The sequence below is a fragment of the Telopea speciosissima genome, chromosome 2, assembly GCF_018873765.1.
Source record: "Telopea speciosissima isolate NSW1024214 ecotype Mountain lineage chromosome 2, Tspe_v1, whole genome shotgun sequence".
Taxonomy (NCBI): domain Eukaryota; kingdom Viridiplantae; phylum Streptophyta; class Magnoliopsida; order Proteales; family Proteaceae; genus Telopea; species Telopea speciosissima.
This window is the reverse complement of record NC_057917.1, coordinates 18,435,417-18,453,925: the sequence shown is the minus strand read 5'-3', so window position 1 is coordinate 18,453,925 and position 18,509 is coordinate 18,435,417. Positions and strand designations below refer to the sequence as shown.

The window sequence follows — 18,509 nt, the reverse complement described above, 5'->3', positions numbered from 1 at the left end:
ATAACACCATATATCTGTCCTGTTTAGCAGATATGTCTGGCAGTACAAGGTTCTGTTGGTGCACTTATATTCACTCCTCAATGCCCTTCCATTAGCATATGAATGGTAATGCACTATGCTCAATTCTTATTGCTAGTTAATACATACTATCAACATTCTGATGCAGTGGTTGTTACTTGTTACTTCTTTATTTGACTATTACGTTTTCTATAGGTATAAATCATTGGAGATAAAGAATATCTTGTTGGAAACAATATCACACCATATTTTACCTCAGATGTTAATGTCACCACTTTGGGTTGATTTAGCTGACCTTCTAAAGGATTATCTCAAGTTTATGGATGACCACTTAAGAGAATCTGCTGATCTAACATTTCTTGCGTATCGCCATCGGAATTATTCAAAAGTTAGTATCTATTTTCTTCAATTTAAGTTTTAGTTTGTCATTGCCTCCCAAGCTCATGAGCTATTATTGTTGCTATTTTGCTTAGGAGACAGTATAAAAGGAATGTAGTAATTGTTTATATCACAATTAATTGTGTTTTAAAAAAGGGAGCTGTCACTTGATGGGAAACAACTCAGGCTGCCAGTGTGAAGAAGCAGGTGTAAGTCTTGAGAGCGGTCACTTTGTGCAAAAAATGCCAAAGGTTAGGACCATTTCCAATCTATCCATCCCAGAGCTTGTGAAAACGGGACTTGCACCAGGTTACGGCCCTATGTTTTATGATATATATAGTCTTGTCTCTATACGTCATTTTGTTATACATGTTGGGATTGACTTGAGTTAGCCCAGTCTTTCAAATACTTAGGTCAACATAGGGCATTCACTTCTCAAAAAGCTGAGTTGTAAACCCTGGGAAATGTAATTTCACGAATGTACAATATTTGAATATCTTGCACACTAAAGGTAGTATAATCTTTTTTTTTTTTAAATAATTTGCAAGTGCTTAAGTTGCATTAGCCGTTGCAGAAATATTTTCTATCTGTTTTACTTGTATTGTGAATATTGTTACTGTCACACCCCGGCCCGGTTAATAAGGGTCAAGTGTGACTGGATGTCTCAGACACCCAATCAACCCACCAGGATCGTAAGTGCAGTGTTCTATTCGCAATTTCATTCACGATAATCAGAATTTAAATGCAGCGGAAGCAGTTAAATATAGCAATAAGACAATAGTAAAGGAAAACTAGTGATATCATTATATTTATATAAACAGTTATGTACAAAAGAGTTACATCGGTGATTCACAAAAGAGTAACTCCAAAGCCCAAAAAGTTATATTCTTTAGTACTACAAAAGTGTTATAATCGAAAAGGGAAGGAAGTAGCCTGATCAGTCTGGAAGATCAGGAGAATGCGCAGTCGTCGCAGGAACACGAAGCATCATGCTCAACAAAGAGAGGAGTATCAACTCCAGTAGCAGGAGAAGCATCCTGAGCAGAAGGAGTCCCCAAAGAACCAGCAGCAGTAACAGAAGTAGTTTCATCTGAAAGAAAATATAAGGATCCACGGGGGTGAGCTCTCAACTGAGCCCAGTAAGGGAATGCATGTATACAAACACAATAAATTTATGATGTATGTCTTAATCTATCATGCTCCTAGCACAGATGCTAAGTCTCATGAGGTCTAAGTACTACTGGTGGTAGATGCTAACCTCGTTCCCGGAACTAACACATCGGTCACCCGAGTGACCCCCAAAGACCAACCCTGACTGTTTATTCCCACAACGGAGTATACATGCTAACATGGGACAGAAGATGGCACTCCGGCATTATCCCTTCGGCTGTACCACGGGTTGTCCAACACCTCTCCCCCTGTTGGTAAGGGGCGTAGTACTGGGTAATGAATAATAATCTAGGCCAGTGCAATCTATTATGATGATACAAGCATGTTCAATTGATTTATAGAGTACTAAATTCCACCATCAACAATTCAAAATAATAATAACATCGATGCAATGCAATGCAATGCAATATGCTAATGCGTAGCCTAAATCATATGCATTCGAATGCATCAAAACACAAGCTAAGAAACTATATGCATCTATGTAATTTCAATGATGCATGACATGGCATTCAGCATAACAACAAATTTAAGATGACAAACACGCCCAAATTAAGTCCAAAGTTCCCTTACCTGTAGTGTAGCTTAGGCTAACCCAATTAACTCGCCAAGAACCCAGCAAAAAGTCAGAGAACAGTAGAAACAGACCTATATAATCATGTAAAAACAACATCCATTAGGTTCTGTGATGGCCTAGGGTCATGTCCTATAGGGCCATGGTCACAAGGGCACCAAAAGAGGGAGCCAGATGCAGACTTCCAGGGAGCCGGTCGACCGCCACTGGGCCTGCAACAGCATCCGGCTCAGTGGCTGAATTTGGGAGTTTAGCTTGAAATGGCCAGATTTTGACATGCATGGCCCTAATTTGGTGTTTTGAGTCAAAATTAAGGTGGGTCCAGCTAACCTTAGTAATTAATTTGAATAATCAACTCAAATATTGGGATTTTTACCAATCAAACCCAATTTCATATTTAGGGCTGAAGAATTGGCCATTAGAATCAGCATTTGTCCTCACTAGAGGGACAGCCATGAAGATTCAGGTATGGCAGAACCTAAATAGCACTAAAACAGTAAGAAATTGGGTAAAATTTCTATTGTTTAAGCTTGGAATAAGTGCTTTAATGGTAGAAATCTATTTAGGCATAGTCTAGGCTGAAATTAGACTGAATTTAGAGGAGAGAAGATGGAAACAGCAGGGATTCTCAGGGCTTACCTGAAATCAGTAGACAACAGCCTTGGTGTGTGCAAGAAGGACCCAATTTCAGTCTCAAATACTCAATTTCAGGTGTTGGAATACAGCCCTTTGTACAACCCCCGTTCTTCTTCTTCTCCTTCCTTCTCTATTCTTCTTTCTTGTTCTTTCTTGTTCTTCAAGACAGAATTCGTTTCTCTTAGATTGTAATTGTGATTTATGAATAGTGTAAGAGGGTTATTTATATATGTAAATGGTATTTAAGCATTAAGGGGCAGCTTGGTCATTTGGGCATAAATCATTTCTAAAACTGATTTCCAAAGCTGTTTATAATCAAAATCCTGTTTTTATTGTTTTATACTAACCATAAAGTGATGTCGGATGACATCAGAGATCATCCGAATACGGGTAACTGTTAAGGACAGGATTCCCCACTGGGGATGTGGGTCCCATAGGGGCAATTTGACTAAAATGCCCTTCTAATCCTATTCGGTCGTACAAAACATTATATAAATACCTTTAAATTATACTTACAATGCATTTAATTTAGGGAGAGGTTCTGCATAGCCTCCAGGCAGCAGATTCGGCACAGGTAACTCTGGTGCAGGGTTTCACAGGGGTCCTCTGACTCCAACAAGGTGAACTGGGAAGAATCCCTGGAATCCTCCATAGGAGTGTCGAGTGATTCATCCGTATCTTCGACCGATGCAGCCTAAATAATGAAGGAATCATGGACACAGAGCTGGAACCTGAAATCACAAAAGTTCCAAAAAGTTCAAATTTATCGCGTATTTCACAATTACTTATCTAAATAATTAATATTGGTTATAGTGTTGGCAAAATGCTTAGGTGACCGTAGGCAATGGGAAATGTAGTTCTGATTTAAACATTAAACCAGACTAATAACAGAATTGATACACACAAAAATTCCAGCATTGGGAGAAAAGTAAGAGAACACACAGAAAGAAATCAACTGATCAGATTAGGCTGAAATCCTGGTCAAGTTCTCCTTTTAAAGGGTACAAATGATGCTGAGAATCCCAGCAAGATCCAATGGCTGGATCCGAAATTATGGAGGATTACTAGTGACACTAGGATAGGGCTAAATCTGTCAAACTAGGGGTCAGAATAATGATCAGATTGCAGATTTATATAGTGCAACAGAATAACATTATGTATTATCAATTTCAGACCCAACGGATCAGAAAACAGCCTATGCCGATTTCAGAATTCATGTCTAAAAGATCAATCTTAATCGAAGTAGGACTATCAAATACTCAACAGAATCGGTATTTGAAAATTGATTTTGGAAGAGGGTACAGTCGATTGAAAGATTCTGAAACCAGAATCTAAATCAGTAATGTAGATCATCCTCAAATCAGCAGTCCTAGTGAGGATAGGACCGAGGAACTGCGACAAAAGTGCAGAGAATATAAGCACAGATCAGTGCCTTAATGAAGACAAGGTACATCACTCAGTAGTACCTGGGTTTCCCACCGGAAGGTATTGATTGGATTCGCTACCAATCACACTTTGATTCTCACAAGGAAGCACCACTCCATGACAGACAGCACAGCAAGTTGTTTAAAGATCAAAATCAGTTTCGGGCCTGGCTGTAACAAAACCCAGGGTTTCAACCCAGAGACGCCCAGGGTCGAAACCTCAAAATGAGATCCGGCACATCTCGGTTTCAAGGCTGACCGAAATCGGCCTCGACACCGAGATTTAGAACCTTGCTTTGGATTGACCCTGCCTTTTAGTATATTGTTCCTCAAAGTTAATACTTTTAGTGCCTTAAATTCGATGTTCATCAGACCCGTTAGTTGGGAGTTAAATCAGTTTACTTTAGTTGTTATTTCCTGTGAAAGATTAAGTTTCTATTTCTCTTTCGTTTCATTAAAGCAGATCCCTCCTTTTTATACCAAAAAAAAACAAAAGCAGATCCCTCCTTTGGATCTGTTTGTTTTCAGAGGGACATTCTCACCCTAGTAAAAGGAAAATCTGATTAATATTTCAGCTCCATCCGACCATTGGATGTTGTTTTATTTGACTTATACTATTCCATCATAGGATCATTGTGTTTCTGTCCTGTGGGTTTGTGTTCTATTAGCCCCATCTTCCCAGCCTTCCCTACCCTAGAACGTGTCAGTAGTTTTTATAGGACTTTAGATATTGCTGATGATATGAAACTATGACCTGTAATTTCTTATTTTTTGCAGGTAATTGAGTTTGTCCTGTTCAAAGAACGATTAGAACACTCTAATCAGTATTTATTGGCTAGGCTTGAAGCTCACATTTTGCAACTAAAGCAGAAATCACACAATATTGAAGAAGAAGAGGTTATAGACTTATAGTTGTCAACACTCCATATATATATATATATATATATTCATTTGTTTAAATGCTGAAATGTTTGTTGATTCTTATAGTGTATTCTTGAAAGTTTGAGCTCTGGGGTTCGTTTGCTTGAGCTCTCAACTAATGATGGATGTAAGCCTTTGACCTTCAATGAAGATATGCAGTCACGACCATGGTGGACGCCTTCCCCAGATAAAAACTATCTTCTAGGTTTGTTTGCTTTGCACATTGTTGTTTTGACCTCCCAGATTGACTTGGAATGGAAGTTCATAGTTGTCTGTCATAGACATCTCTGCATTATTTGGCCTCAGAAATGTTTTTGACCTTCAACGCTTTTGTTCCAAGTAGTGAAGGAATAGGGAAGTAGTCTGCTAGACTAACATGTAGTGAAGGAATCTTAGATGTTTCAACCTTCATGACATTTTAGACAGACATCTATTGTTCTCTCTTCTACCATATACTGTCCCCACTCGCACCCTAAAATCTTCTTATCCCTTCTGAGTTAAATGGAAATTAATTCTTGCAACTGATAAAAGTTATCTGGGGACTGCTTATTTTTGGTTACAGGACCATATGAAGAAGGCTCCTTCTGCCATCAAAATGACTTGGTATGTACACTTAAGTTTAAGTTGTTTTGTTTCATCCTGATTTTTCTACGTCAAGCTCTTCATGATTGTGTGAATGGTTAAAACAGATCATCTGTGGCTTTTTTAACTTCTGCAATCACCAGCTTGCTTTACAAACTTAGCTTTTGTACCCTCCAGATTATGCACCATGTGTCTTTCACGGTCTCCAATCAATACTGTTCAATGCGTGTGGCTGGTGACGGATAACGCAGACAAGCCCAGACCCTCGTCCCGGGGTCGGGAAATACTTAAACTCTCCCTAGCCTATGTTGCGTAACTGTCTTTGGCCGGGGGTGGGGGTGTGGGGGAAGGGCAGGAAACATACATTTGCTGTTACATGTGTCTATATTTAGCCTGTCTTTGCTCATCTTCTTGGACTTTTAGCATTTTACCCTTTGGGTGATGTGGAACAGAGATAGGGACCTTTTTGAGCCTTGCACAAATGCCATCCTCAGGTTCTGTAGTCCCAAACCCCATAATATTGATATTGCCTCCTTGCAATTCCTTCGAGAAAGAATTCCAAAATATTTGGATTTGTGGCTGTGTTCATGGAACTAAGGTCAGTTTCATCAGGGTCAGTGTCCCATTACTGCTATTGCCATCATTCTTTTGATCTTTCACCCCTTGTCCTTGATTTAGATCGAAGCATGAAGAAGAAAAGGACCAAAACACTGTTCACATGAAAAATGTTGTGGCTTAATATCGACAGCTGGCTTGGATGAGATGCTGACAATATTTGTTAGGATATTATATATTAGTTTCTATTTTCTTGCATTATTATCGAGTCAATAGCTAGAATTTCTATTTTACCAGCAAGTTTTCCTTTTCTTTTCTTATTATTTTTTTCATTTTTATTAGCAGCCAAGCAACCTCCCCGCACTATTGGGAGTTGTTAATTTTGTAATGACTATGTTAAGCATTGTAAATAGAATTAGCTCCTATTGCCCATGATTTGAATGAATGAAAAACTGGTTTGTTAACCATGAGTTCTATGAGAGGCAGTAGAGTAGGAGTCCTATTGAGGTTAGAGGCCCAGGTGCGAGTGAGAGATTCAAACCATCTATCACCTTCTTCTTCCCACTCTTCTCTATTGTCTGTTTTATTCTTAGTTCTATTTTCTGTTATCTGTTATACTCGACATCTACAGTGGGTGAGCCTTGACGCAACGGTTAAGTTGCCTATTGCAACCATCAGGTTGCAGGTTCAAAACATGAAACAATCTCTCCACGAAGCGGGGGTAAGGCTGCGTACATTTGCCCCTCCCAGACCCTGCAGTAGCGGGAGGCTTGTGCACTGGGACAATCTTTTGTTTTTTTGCTTGTGTGTGTTATACTTAACATCTGAGACATATTTGAGGACCTGTTGCTGCTGTTGGAAGAAGTTGTTTGATTACTAGAATGTTGGTGCAGGTACACTACCTTGGACCGACCCAAACCCAATTGGGTATCCAAACCAAGATGAACCGGGTCCCAACCATGTTCTGATTCAGTAGGATGTTTAAATTTATTTTATTTGGGAAAGATATGCAATCTTTTATTTTGGGGTAGCTATTAGACTTCTAGGAAATTTCCAATTTGAGTTTCTATTTTAGTTAGTCTAAGCTTTAGGAAGTGATTAGGAATCTTTATTTTTAGGAGTCTTTTATTTCTCTTTATATATGATGTAATTCCCCATCGTTGGAGACAGGTTTGAAGAATGAATTGAGTTTTTGGTTTGAGTAGCCCAAGCCCATGTGTGTACTCTGCCCCTCCCCTTTCTTCTTCTTATGCATTTCTTCTCTCTTCCCCCCTTGCTACTATGATTTCTACCAAGTTCCCCTCTTCTCCTAACCAGCCCTTCATCAAATGTTGTACAGAGGTTACTACTTCGAGTGCGAAATCACTTGCAGCATCTGTTTTTTTTGGTGAATAAATAATTAATTCATTGCCAAAGTAAGGAAAAAGGGGGGGGGGGGAGAGCGTACAAGGGCACAAAGCCACGAACAAATTACAAGGCTCACCTGGTAGGAGGCTAAGCCTGTAAAATCCAAAGCCCAGATGGGCAAAACCCAGATATGAAAGCCCAAGAAACACAAGAGTCCACAAGAAAAAAACAAAAGCCCAAAAGAGCTTGGAAGCCCAACAGAAAGAGAAGGGCAGCCAAGTCAATTCCAGGTAAGGAACCACAACCCTAAACTAACTATCTCAGCTTAGCTTGGACCAGCCGCTAGGACGTACGGAGCATCACGGGCAATCAAACAGCCGCTGCAGAGGGGTGCTGGCCTTGCGGAGGACCACGGCCAAGCTTGAAGCAGGCCAAGCGTAGATGGCAGCCACGTCGGAGAGGCACCGGCCTTGCAGAGGGCAACGGCGAAGCGGCTGCCGGCCAAGCATAGCTTGCAAAGGGCAGATTATGCAGCTGGCAGAAGAATGGCGTTAGCTGAGCGAGCCAGGCACAGAAGACTGACTGAGAAGAGCTTGCGGCTAAGCAGCTGCAGTCCAAGAAGGCTGGCAATGAGCGGCAACTGAGAGCTTCGGCGATGAAAGACATCAGGCGAGAGAGAAAGCGAGCAGGGCTGGAAGCGAAGAGACGAGTCACCAAACCAAACGAAGAAGGCAACCAGCGAGGGAGGCGACTCAGCAAAGAGAGTAGTTGGCGGAGACGAAAGCCCACGGAGCATCGCGACTAGGAGAGACCCCAACGAGCCTGGAAACAGACCTAGCGGGAGGGCAACTTGCAAGGCAGCAACCCAGGCAAGACAGACGTTCACGAAACGACAAACCAAGCGGTCTGTCGACAAGTTGGACTGCAGGCAAGCAAGGAGATGACTACAAGCATTGCGCAGGTTCGAACGAGGAGATCAAGCGACAAAACCGAAGAGGAGGAAGAAAGGAATGGAGAGAAGTTGAAGAAGAAAGGGGAAGGAGGAGCCCGAGTTCTCTGCCAAACTCCAAATCAGAAGAAGAAGAGGAAGAGAAAAGAAAAAAGTAAAAGGAGGACGAAGAAAGGTAGGGCGAGGGGGGGGGAGAATGAGAGGAGGAGAAGGGAGGAATAAGGGAGAGGAGCAGCCTGGCCGTGAGGCCGGGCTGCTCCTCAGCGGCGTCACAGGTGTTTCCTCTTCTGACTTTGGTTAGGCTTGACTTTGGTTGACAAAAGAATGAAATCCACTTGCAGCATTTGTTGCTTGGAGTTTTCTGCTGGCACCTTTAAGCTCCTGGAATTACTGATCCTTCCATTTGTTGCAGACCATATTTTGGTATTGCATTACTATTACACCTGTACAGACTTAGCGTGCTAGCCGCTGCTTCATTTCGTATAGTGATAACACTTTCTCTTTCTTAGCACTCCGCCCCGCGGAGAACTCTGGTTGCACGGCTTTCTCTTATAGGTCTATTTTCTCTAACTTGACTCAGCGGTTAGAGTATCGTTTTCATACAGCGAGTCATTGGTTCAAATCCAGTTGTCAAGGGCGACGCCTTGGCGTCCAGGTGCCTTTCTCTCGCCTTGTCTTTTGGTGTAGCCTTGGTCACCTAGGCGACGCCTTGTTGGTGTCGACTTGGTTTTTTGTCCTTTTCATCGCCTTTGTTCGCCTAGGCGCCTTAACAACTATGGTACAGATCCTCATTCAACAGTAGTTTTGTCCTGATCTAAGGGCTAGGTTCAGCTACCAGTGAGTTGCTAATTTGGGATTTACTTGCTAAACTCAAGTCTCTTTCATATCTTTGTAATCATCCATTAGAATAGGCTGAAAATTTTAAAGACTTGTCCCTGTGTAAGAGTATTACCGTCGACTGGAAGGCCTGGTTCATCAGAGCTGTCAGTTGCTAAATTTGGAACACTAAAATTCTGAGAATTAGTTCTCTTTAGTGTTTGCTGGAACTACTAATTAGACCTTTTGTTAGACAGTATATTGATCCTCCTGTAGAGTTGGTTCTTAGTTGAACTAGCTCTACATTATTCATTGTGAGAAGATATTTTACCATTTTCACTCTCTTATGTTAGTCTCAACAGGGATCAACCTTAAGCCCTTATCTATTTGCGCTTATCATAGACGATCTAACCAAGAACATTCAAGACGAGGTCTCGTGGTGTATGCAATTTGCTGCTGATATCTTTTTGGTGGATGAGACAAAAGAAGGGATTAACTTTAAGTTGGAGCTTTGGAGGTCAACCTTGGAAACAAGAGGCTTTAAGATTAATAGAACAAAGATGAAGTATATGATGTGTAATTTTAGTCACACTATGATGGATACCGATACGGTGCGAATTGAGGAAAGAGAAATATCGCAAAGTGACAATTTTAGATATCTAGGATCAATCATAAGTAAAGAAGGTGACATAGAAGATGATGTTTAACAAAGAATTAAAGTGGGATGGATTAAGTGGAGAGGTGTGTCCAGAGTGCTGTGTGACCAACGCATTCTTTTAAAGCTTAAAGGAAAGTTCTATAAGACCATTGTACGATTGGCTATGATGTATGGGGCAGGATATTGGGCAGTTAAGAAGTGTCATATTGATAAGCTATGTGTAGTAGAGATGAGAATGTTAAGACGTCTGTGTGGAAAAACAAGGAAGGTTAAAGTACGGAATGAACGTATTAGAGCGGACTTGGGAGTCGCCCCGATCAATGACAAGCTCCGAGAGAGTTGTTTAAGGTGGTATGGTCATATTAAACGGAGGCCTAGGGACGCCCCAGTAAGGAGGAGTGATATGATTCCGATTGAAGGAGCTAAAAGACCTAGGTGCATGTCTAAAATGATCATAGGAAAAGTGGTGAGGAAGGACATGAATAGTCTAGGTCTTGTACCAAGTATGACCTCGGATAGAGCCTATTGGAGGGTAAGAATCCATGTAACAGACCCCATTTAGTTGGGATTCTCCTGTCGTGTTGGGTTGTGCCTCTTTTCTCTTACTATCTTTCATCTTTCATTTTTCTATTTATTTCCATATTTCATTTGACATTTTCTATTTTTCATTTTTCTCTTCTCTATCCCCATCTCTCTTTTCCCTTTGGGCTAGAACTCAGTTTTCCTAATTTGTTTTGTTTGGATCCATGTAGCCGACCCCATTAAGTTGGGATAAGGCTGAGTTTGTTGTTGTTGTTATGGTAGTCTCAACTCTCTCCCCATATGTTTCCTTCTGAAGAACAGTTAAAGCCTCACCCAAATCTTATCTCATGGGTTCTGGTTAAAAATGACCACCATTTGGAATACATTTTGTCTCCAGTTAAGGTCAAGTTATGGAAAAACCTCTCTTCAAAAGGTGTTGATGCAGTCCAAGGCCAGTGTAGAAGGAAGAAAGCCCAGCCCATTCATGCCCCTCTTTAGTGCAATGGTTCAAGTTAAAACCAAGCCCATGTGGTCCATATTATTGTTCACTTTTAGGCCCATAGTATGGCTTATGCAGCTAGAAATTGAATGAAGAGTGTAGCCACATGTAATATGCATGGAGAGGAGAATATCTAGAAGATTTGGTTGGTGAAATATTCCTTTGGCTGAAGATTTGATTATAAGATTGATTAGAAGAGTTGATTAGATTTATTTGGTTAGATTTCATTATATTTGATTTTCTATTTCTTGTAATAGCCAAGTTAGTAAGTTCCTGTTTCTACGTTTTTTTGTTCTTTAATTTAAGAATTGTACTGCTGTAATGGAGGATGGAATAAATGAGTTATTGGCTAATGCCTTTGAGTGTTCTGTGGCGATTCAGAACTTGTCGTTTTGGTGATGCAGAGACAACCCTGCTGTGGTGAATCAACAGGTTAGGATTGGTGGTAATTTCATTCTCACAGGCCAGGTGGTGAAGCTTTGGGCATATCCTTTTTATTTCTTCTTTCATATGTATAAAAAAAAAAATAGTAGAAATTCTGTTATCAATACTGATTTGTCCCAATTGCGATCCTGTTGTGATTGATCTCCCATTGGTTCTTCCTTGGTTCGAGATCAATTCTGTATTATTTGGTATCATAGCTTTGGAGGGATGTTAGATGAAAATCGACGCCTGCTAAATCCTAGTTGCGATTGAGAGGTGAACATGAAGATTTAATCTATCGTCGTTACAAAACTCGTGGGCGAGTTTTTATTAAGTAGTGGAGAGTTGCAGTACAAGCGCCGACCCTATCATGCCACTATTTAGCCCCATAGTTAAAGTCATAGTTCGAGAACTTGCGAGATCTCGGCGAGTTTCTCGGTTTTTTGAGAAACCGAAACGAGTTGGCATACAAGTTGCAAAAGTGCAACAACTCGACCGAGATCTCGAGAATCTCGACCCAAACTCCTTTATATGAGTGCCAGATCTCGAGATCTTGGTGGAAAATCTTGGTATACAGACACCTATCTATGCAAACCTTGGTATACATACACTTATTTAGGCCAGGAACTAAGACAGACACTTATTTTTATGCCTAATATCATTTAAGTAAATGAATTGTTCATGTACTTAAGATATTATTCATAAATAAGCAAATACCCCCCTATTTGAATCCAATAAAAATAGTTAAAAAATCAAATTCCAAAAGGAAAAAAAGTCAACCCCCCAGTTCAAGAACAAAATCTAGATTTTCGGCGGTAAGTGCAATTTTCAACTTTCTAATGCTGGTGTTTTTCTCAAATCTAAAAATTCCATAAATCTTAATATGGTAAAAAATTGCTAAAAGCCAAAAGTGCGGTAAAATATTCATTTGTTTTGATGTCCAGGAAAATATTTTCATTCAGAGCGATTTTGACAGCATTCGTGCACACCAAATTAAGTTTGACCAGTATATAACTCCTATTTGGACTTTGTTTTTGCAAAATCTGATAGTGCCATTGTGTTTAAATGGCCTAAAATAGGCTGAATACCAAGTTTTAGACCCAAACTAGGTCTAAAACCCACCGAGTTGAGGCTTTGAGTCAGAAAAAAAAATGCACCAACTCGGCGAGATCTCGACTCGACTCGGTTTTTCAAAGGACCGAGTTGGTACTGAGTTCCGAGTTTTAGTACCTTGGTTAAAGTTAAAACCAGGCCCATATGACCCATATTATGGTTCACCTTAAGGCCCATAATATGGCCTGCACATCTAGAAATTGAATTGAATGAAGACTGTGGGCCCCATGTGATTTGCGTGGAGAGGAGAATATCTAGAAGAATTGGTTGTTGGAATATTCCTTTGGCTGAAGATTTGATAAGATGATTAGAAGATTGAATTAGAAGATTTGATTAAGTTTCTATTTCTTGTAATTGCTAAGTTAGTAAGTTTCTATTTCTTTGTTTTTTGTTCTTTTATTTAAGCATTGTACTGCAGTAATGAGGGATTGAATGAATGAGTTATTGGCTTTTGCCTTTTAGTGTTTTAGTTGGGATTGGTGATTCCATTCCCGCAGGTGGCAAAGCCTTGGTCATAGCCTTTTCTTCTTTCATATGAAAAAAAAAAAGTGTGTTAGTAATTCTGTTATCAATACTGATTCGTCCCTATTGTGAACTTTTTGCTATTGATCTCCCACTGGTTCTTCCCTGGTTCTAGATAGATTCTGCATTAAGGGTGTTCTTATACAGTTTTTAAGTACAATTAAAATACTGTTACCTTATAGCATGCACGAAGAGTGGTGCCTACTTCAAAATGGCATCCACTTGTATAGTTGAAGTGGGCCAACTATATGATGGGATCTAAGCTGTACATCAGTTCTCATTCAATGCAATAATTTCCCCTCCCCCCTCTTTTCCATCTCCCAGGAAGAAAGATCTTGGCTCCAATAGGCGTTTTGCTTTGTCATGAAACTGCCATTAGTTGTGTGTATTTGTTATCATGGGTTATAATGTCTCATGCTCTAATGTTAATATATTTTATGACCTTTCTCCATTTGTTGGATTAAGTCATTACCCTTCTTCTGTCTTCCATGACTAGCGGCAGCAACTACTAACAAAGGAAAAGGAAGCAGATGCATGCAAAATCTTTGAGAGAAGATCCCTTCTTCCTCGGATGATCCATCTATCTATCCAGTGTGCATCATCCCTCAAGGAAAATGTTGAAGCCAATGGCTCTATGCCTGATAATAAGAGCTCCGCAGAGCTGAAGTCTTTGCTCGAACGGTATGCGAAGAGTCTGGGCTTTCTTTTCAGTGATGCATTAGAAGAAATTTTCGCGATTGCAGAAGGCCAACAATCTTTTGAGGTATTATCACTTATCTATTAATGTTGCTTCGCATTGTGTTGTTATTACCATAATCCACCATATTCAGTTGTTTTGCGAGGACTCATTTGAAATGCTAATGAGAGTACTGGGCCAAAACTGTGCCGTCGTATGTTTTTTTTTTGTAATGAGTGGGATAAGGGCATATAAGTTTGAGTTCATTGTGTGGATTGTGTGCATGCTAAGGTTGGTTGTTGTTAAATAATCCAAGTAACTGGTAATGTTTGCGGGGCCCAAGGGACTACTCAATCCAGCTCTGGAAAAGAGGGGATGCATGGCAACATTAGTTGCTGTCTTGTTAGTTGGGAAGTGTTGATGGGTTTATGCTTAAGGTGCGACTTTCTCCACCAGTCAGGCTTTTTGTATCTGATCTTCGAAAAACAGATCTTCACAGAATCATTCATCCGAGCCCTAGACAGCATGTATCACAAGTATCAGTAATTGTTTGTTCAGTAGTGTAACAAATATGATATCTTGTTCCATTCCAGTCATATCAACTTTTCCTGCGTATAGGATTTGTAAACTTAATTATATTTTTTTCACTAAAAATTTTTATTTTCTGCTCCGTGTGTGTGTGTGTGTGTAGCGCACGGTTGTGCTAGTTGGGATTGTAAATTTAAATTAGACCCACGGATTCAGAAACTGTGCTTTCTGCTGAGCTTTATTTTACATGCACAATGTAGGTGTCTTTCTCTTGTTATAATAATTATTATATCCATGTGTCGGCTGTTATAGTGAATTATGACTTGTTTGGATTTTCAATACCATTTAAACACCTGGAAATAAGCCGTTTTCCAAGTTGCTGCGGTCAACACAAGTATGTTTTTGGAATAATAATCTTTTATACTAAATGTTGAGAAAGTTCACCAATTACTACCTCTGCTTATATTTTTTCTCACCGCAACAGGTTTTTAATTTGGAGATGGTTGACTGGATGAACTTTGCTGTGTTTTTGAATGCATGGAACTTGGGTTCACATGAACTTGAGCTTCCAGATAGGGAGGGATGCTTGCTGGATTCGTGGCACATCGTGGATAGCATGATTGAGAGAATCACCCTTGAGAAGCTCAGATCCTTGCAACCTATAATCAGATCTCCAGGAGGCGATCTATCAGTTCTGTTACAGATAGTGACTGAACCCTTGGCTTGGCACAGTCTTGTTGTCCAGTCTTGTGTTCGGTCTATGCTTCCATCTGGAAGAAGGAAGAAAAAAAGTGGGCCTGCAGATCAGTCAAGCTCCTCGCTGTCTCGGGTTGTACGTGGTTCAATCCAGTCAATGCATGGTGTAATAGAAGAGGTCTCAAAATGGTTAAGGGAACAGATCATGAGGCCGGAGGATGAAAATTTGGATACACTACTGTCTTCTCTACGTAGGGAAGGACTTAACGAAGGGCCTGGGCAGGTTCTCCAGATTCTAGAGGCTTTGGCCTCCACAGGTGATCCGGGAATTGGTAATCGAATTTCTCAAGCATTACAGTCATGGAATACAATAGAAGTTGCAAGGAAAATATTGGTCAGCCAGTCTTCTGTACTCTCTGAGTTCCTTCAAATATGTGAATCAAAATTGAAGCTGTTGCAGGCATTGAAACAGCAATTATAATCTACAAGGGTGTCAGAGGTAGATTACCACTAGTGTTCCAAAGAGTTGTTCAATGCTATGTCAATCTTGCTGCCTTGGAGTGGCAGATCTGGTCCCAGCTTCCTTCTTCCCTGGAGGATGGTAATATAAGAGTTTTGAGTGAGCATGTATTTCATGTTTTATGTTTCGGAAAGTGTTTCAACAGGGCAATATCCAATGACTATGTTATTGGCCTTTGTATTTTGATTTGACTGCTGTACATTTCTTTCATTCTTTTTAACCTCTTTGCCAGTCCAATGTTTGTTTTGACAAATTTTTCCCCTTATATTTTTCTATTGCAGAGAAAATGTACACTAAATAAAACTCAGAGGGATCTTATTTAGGTATGGTCAAGATTATTTTCTGGTTTTTGAGGTTTTATTATTGTAATCTTGGCCACAGTTTAGATGATACTTTACTGTTATTAGTTGTCTTAATTTGTTGAATTATTTGGCATGCATCAAAATTCCAACACCCCCCCCCCCCCCCCAATTTCGGTATAAGTAGGGAAAAATCTACACTCTCGTCTCTGTGATGGTAATTTGTGGTATACTGGTATTATACTTTTAGAAGGCAGGTTGATTTTTTTTTTTCCTGCTCTCACCAGGGTTTGAAAAATCGGCCATGGCCGATTCCCTGATTCTGGCAGTCGGACCCATCCTGTACGGAAACTAGGGGTTAGGTGATTTCCATCAATTATGATTGATTCCCATCTGAATCAGCTCGATTCCTGGTTTTTAAACCGGCTCTTGTTTTCTCCGACATGAATCACATGATCCTGTTCAAACTAAGAACTGGATCGCTCAATTACGGTGGAAGAAAAATTTTCATTACTGTGACATTGTTCTTTGCCTCCAATATTTGCAGGGCATATTACAAAATTTCCAGGGCATTAGGAGGAATTCATGCTAAAATACTTTTTTCTCATGTGAGGGGGTGGATAAATGATGGTCGTTGCTCCTTCTGGGGAGCCTCCAGATTCAGTAGAGTTTCTGCCTCTGCCTTCAAAATCTAATCAGGAGTTTCTGCTTCTTTAGTTGTTATTTAGATCTTGTGTAGTTATTTTATTTGAATTATTTGTAGTTACAAGTGATTGCGTAGTGGGGAAGTTATATGGAATGTGATATACTTTTTTGTTTTTTGGGTAAAAAGAAATTTATTGACAAAGGAACAAAGTTCCAATGGAGTCAGCAAACAGTAAAGGGGAAATAGAGGGAGGGGGGGATGAAGGCCAAGTGTGAGAAGCTTGGGAAGAAGCTGCAAGGGAAGCAAGAGAATCAGCAACAACATTGGCTTCTCTTGGAACATGAAAAAATCTGATGTCCTTGAAATGATGAAGCATCTTGAAGCAGTCGTTAAGAATGGGGGCAATCGTCCAGGGAGTTGCATAGGTTGACCCATTTAAAAGATGTAAGCGCAGAAGATTATCGCTCTCAATAATAACCTTCTTGAAATTGAGGGATATAGCAATATACAAGGCCGATCTAGCTGCAAGCGCTTCAGCTTCAAGTCCATAATTCCATCCAACTCCATCAGCAAAGCCATAGAGAAAAGTGGAATCAGAATTGCGACAACCCCGCCCCCCCCAAAATGCCGCAAGACCTTGGTTCTCGAGACTGGCGCCGTCAACGTTAAACTTAACGAAGTGGAGAGGAGGAACCCATTTGACCAACCTTCTAGTCCTGGCCACTGTAAACTGAAAATGTTTGATCGCCTCTTTAGCCCCCCAAAATGGAGTTGAGAGCGATAAGCCTGGGGATAAACTGTTGTCTTGAAAATGTCCAATTCCAATAACTGACCCAAATATTCCATAAAATACTACAACAGTCTGTAGTCAACAGAACATTATCTCTGAGGATGATCGTGACAAAGAGAACAAAAAGGATTAAGGAGCATTCCCCAATTGATAAGGAGATTAGGTAAAGGCAATCTCTAATGTAGCAGTTTCCAAATAAGATGTTGCACTTTTGGAGCAGTTGGTAGGTGCCAAATCTTTAACCAAACATGCGAGTGAGCCGGATTCGTCCCAGGAATGGTAATGCTATATGCCGATGCAACTGAGAAAACACTATTTGAGGTCGCAACCCAAATAAATTTGTCCTCTATAGGGAAATGGGAATAGGGATGGATATTATCCGGAAAGCAATATCTGGGGGCCACCAATGAAATATCAAATCTCTTTTCCGAGTTCCCAGCTGAAAATCAATGAAATCCGAAACCAACTTATGAGCTTCTCTTGGTAATGGGTAAGGTGCCGAAGCCGGCAGCAGAGAAGGGATCCAATAATCAAGCCAAGGATTGATTGACTGACTGTTTCCTAGTTGAATAAAAAGATCCTATTGGATGAGGTCCCTTGCCGAGTAGATTGATTTCCATCCCCAAGATGTCGTGGTTGGGCAATTGGCATTCATAAATGTCGTATTGGGGAAGTACGTACCCTTCATAATCCTGCCCCATAAGGAATTAGGAAGCAAAAGCTCTAAAGCCGTTTTTTGCTAGAAGTGCTTGATTCATGACGTTTGAGACCTCCAAAATGCTTCGGGGAACAGATAGTATTCCAAGAGATTGTAGGTACCATACTCTTGTTGCCATTATACCAGAAGAACTTCCTACATGTTGCATCCAAAGTTATGAATAGAGGCGGGGATCTTAAAGCAAGACATGACATATGACGGCATTGCAGAAAGCGTTGATTGGATCATGACTAGTTTAGTTTCCCCGCTGGATTGAGAAACTGAGATTTCCACAACAGGAGCTTCTTATTGACTCTTTCGATCAAATTAGAGCAATGATTTTTAGAGAACTTACCCCCCCCATAAGGATTCCCTAAGTAAATATCAAAGAAGGAGGAAGGGCACACTTGAAAAAATTCCCTCATTTGTCTTTTCACCTCAGATTCCACATTCGCACTAAAGTGAGTTCTCATTTTATTGAGATTGATGGCTTGATCGGAAAAGTTGCAATATTCCTGAAGGACCCCATTCAAAGCCCTAGCCTCTGCCATCG

At 40.4% G+C, this 18,509-nt stretch overlaps 1 protein-coding gene across 3 annotated transcripts in view; it reads left to right on the top strand.

Annotated features, from left to right (window-relative positions):
• LOC122651981 (N-terminal acetyltransferase B complex auxiliary subunit NAA25) overlaps positions 1–15,846 on the top strand; it is a 66,108-nt gene extending 50,262 nt beyond the window's left edge. Inside the window, exons 13-19 of one of the 3 annotated variants that reach the window (XM_043845591.1) lie at positions 31–105; positions 214–406; positions 4,975–5,094; positions 5,185–5,323; positions 5,681–5,721; positions 13,607–13,867; positions 14,793–15,846. In XM_043845591.1, the coding sequence (XP_043701526.1) occupies positions 31–105; positions 214–406; positions 4,975–5,094; positions 5,185–5,323; positions 5,681–5,721; positions 13,607–13,867; positions 14,793–15,485 (1,522 nt within the window). In that variant the 3' untranslated portion in view covers positions 15,486–15,846. Of the gene's footprint in view, positions 1–30; positions 106–213; positions 407–4,974; positions 5,095–5,184; positions 5,324–5,680; positions 5,722–13,600; positions 13,868–14,792 lie in introns of all 3 variants that reach the window. The other 2 variants (XM_043845590.1, XM_043845589.1) reach the window with 2 other exon arrangements.
• Positions 15,847–18,509: the final 2,663 nt, after the last annotated feature.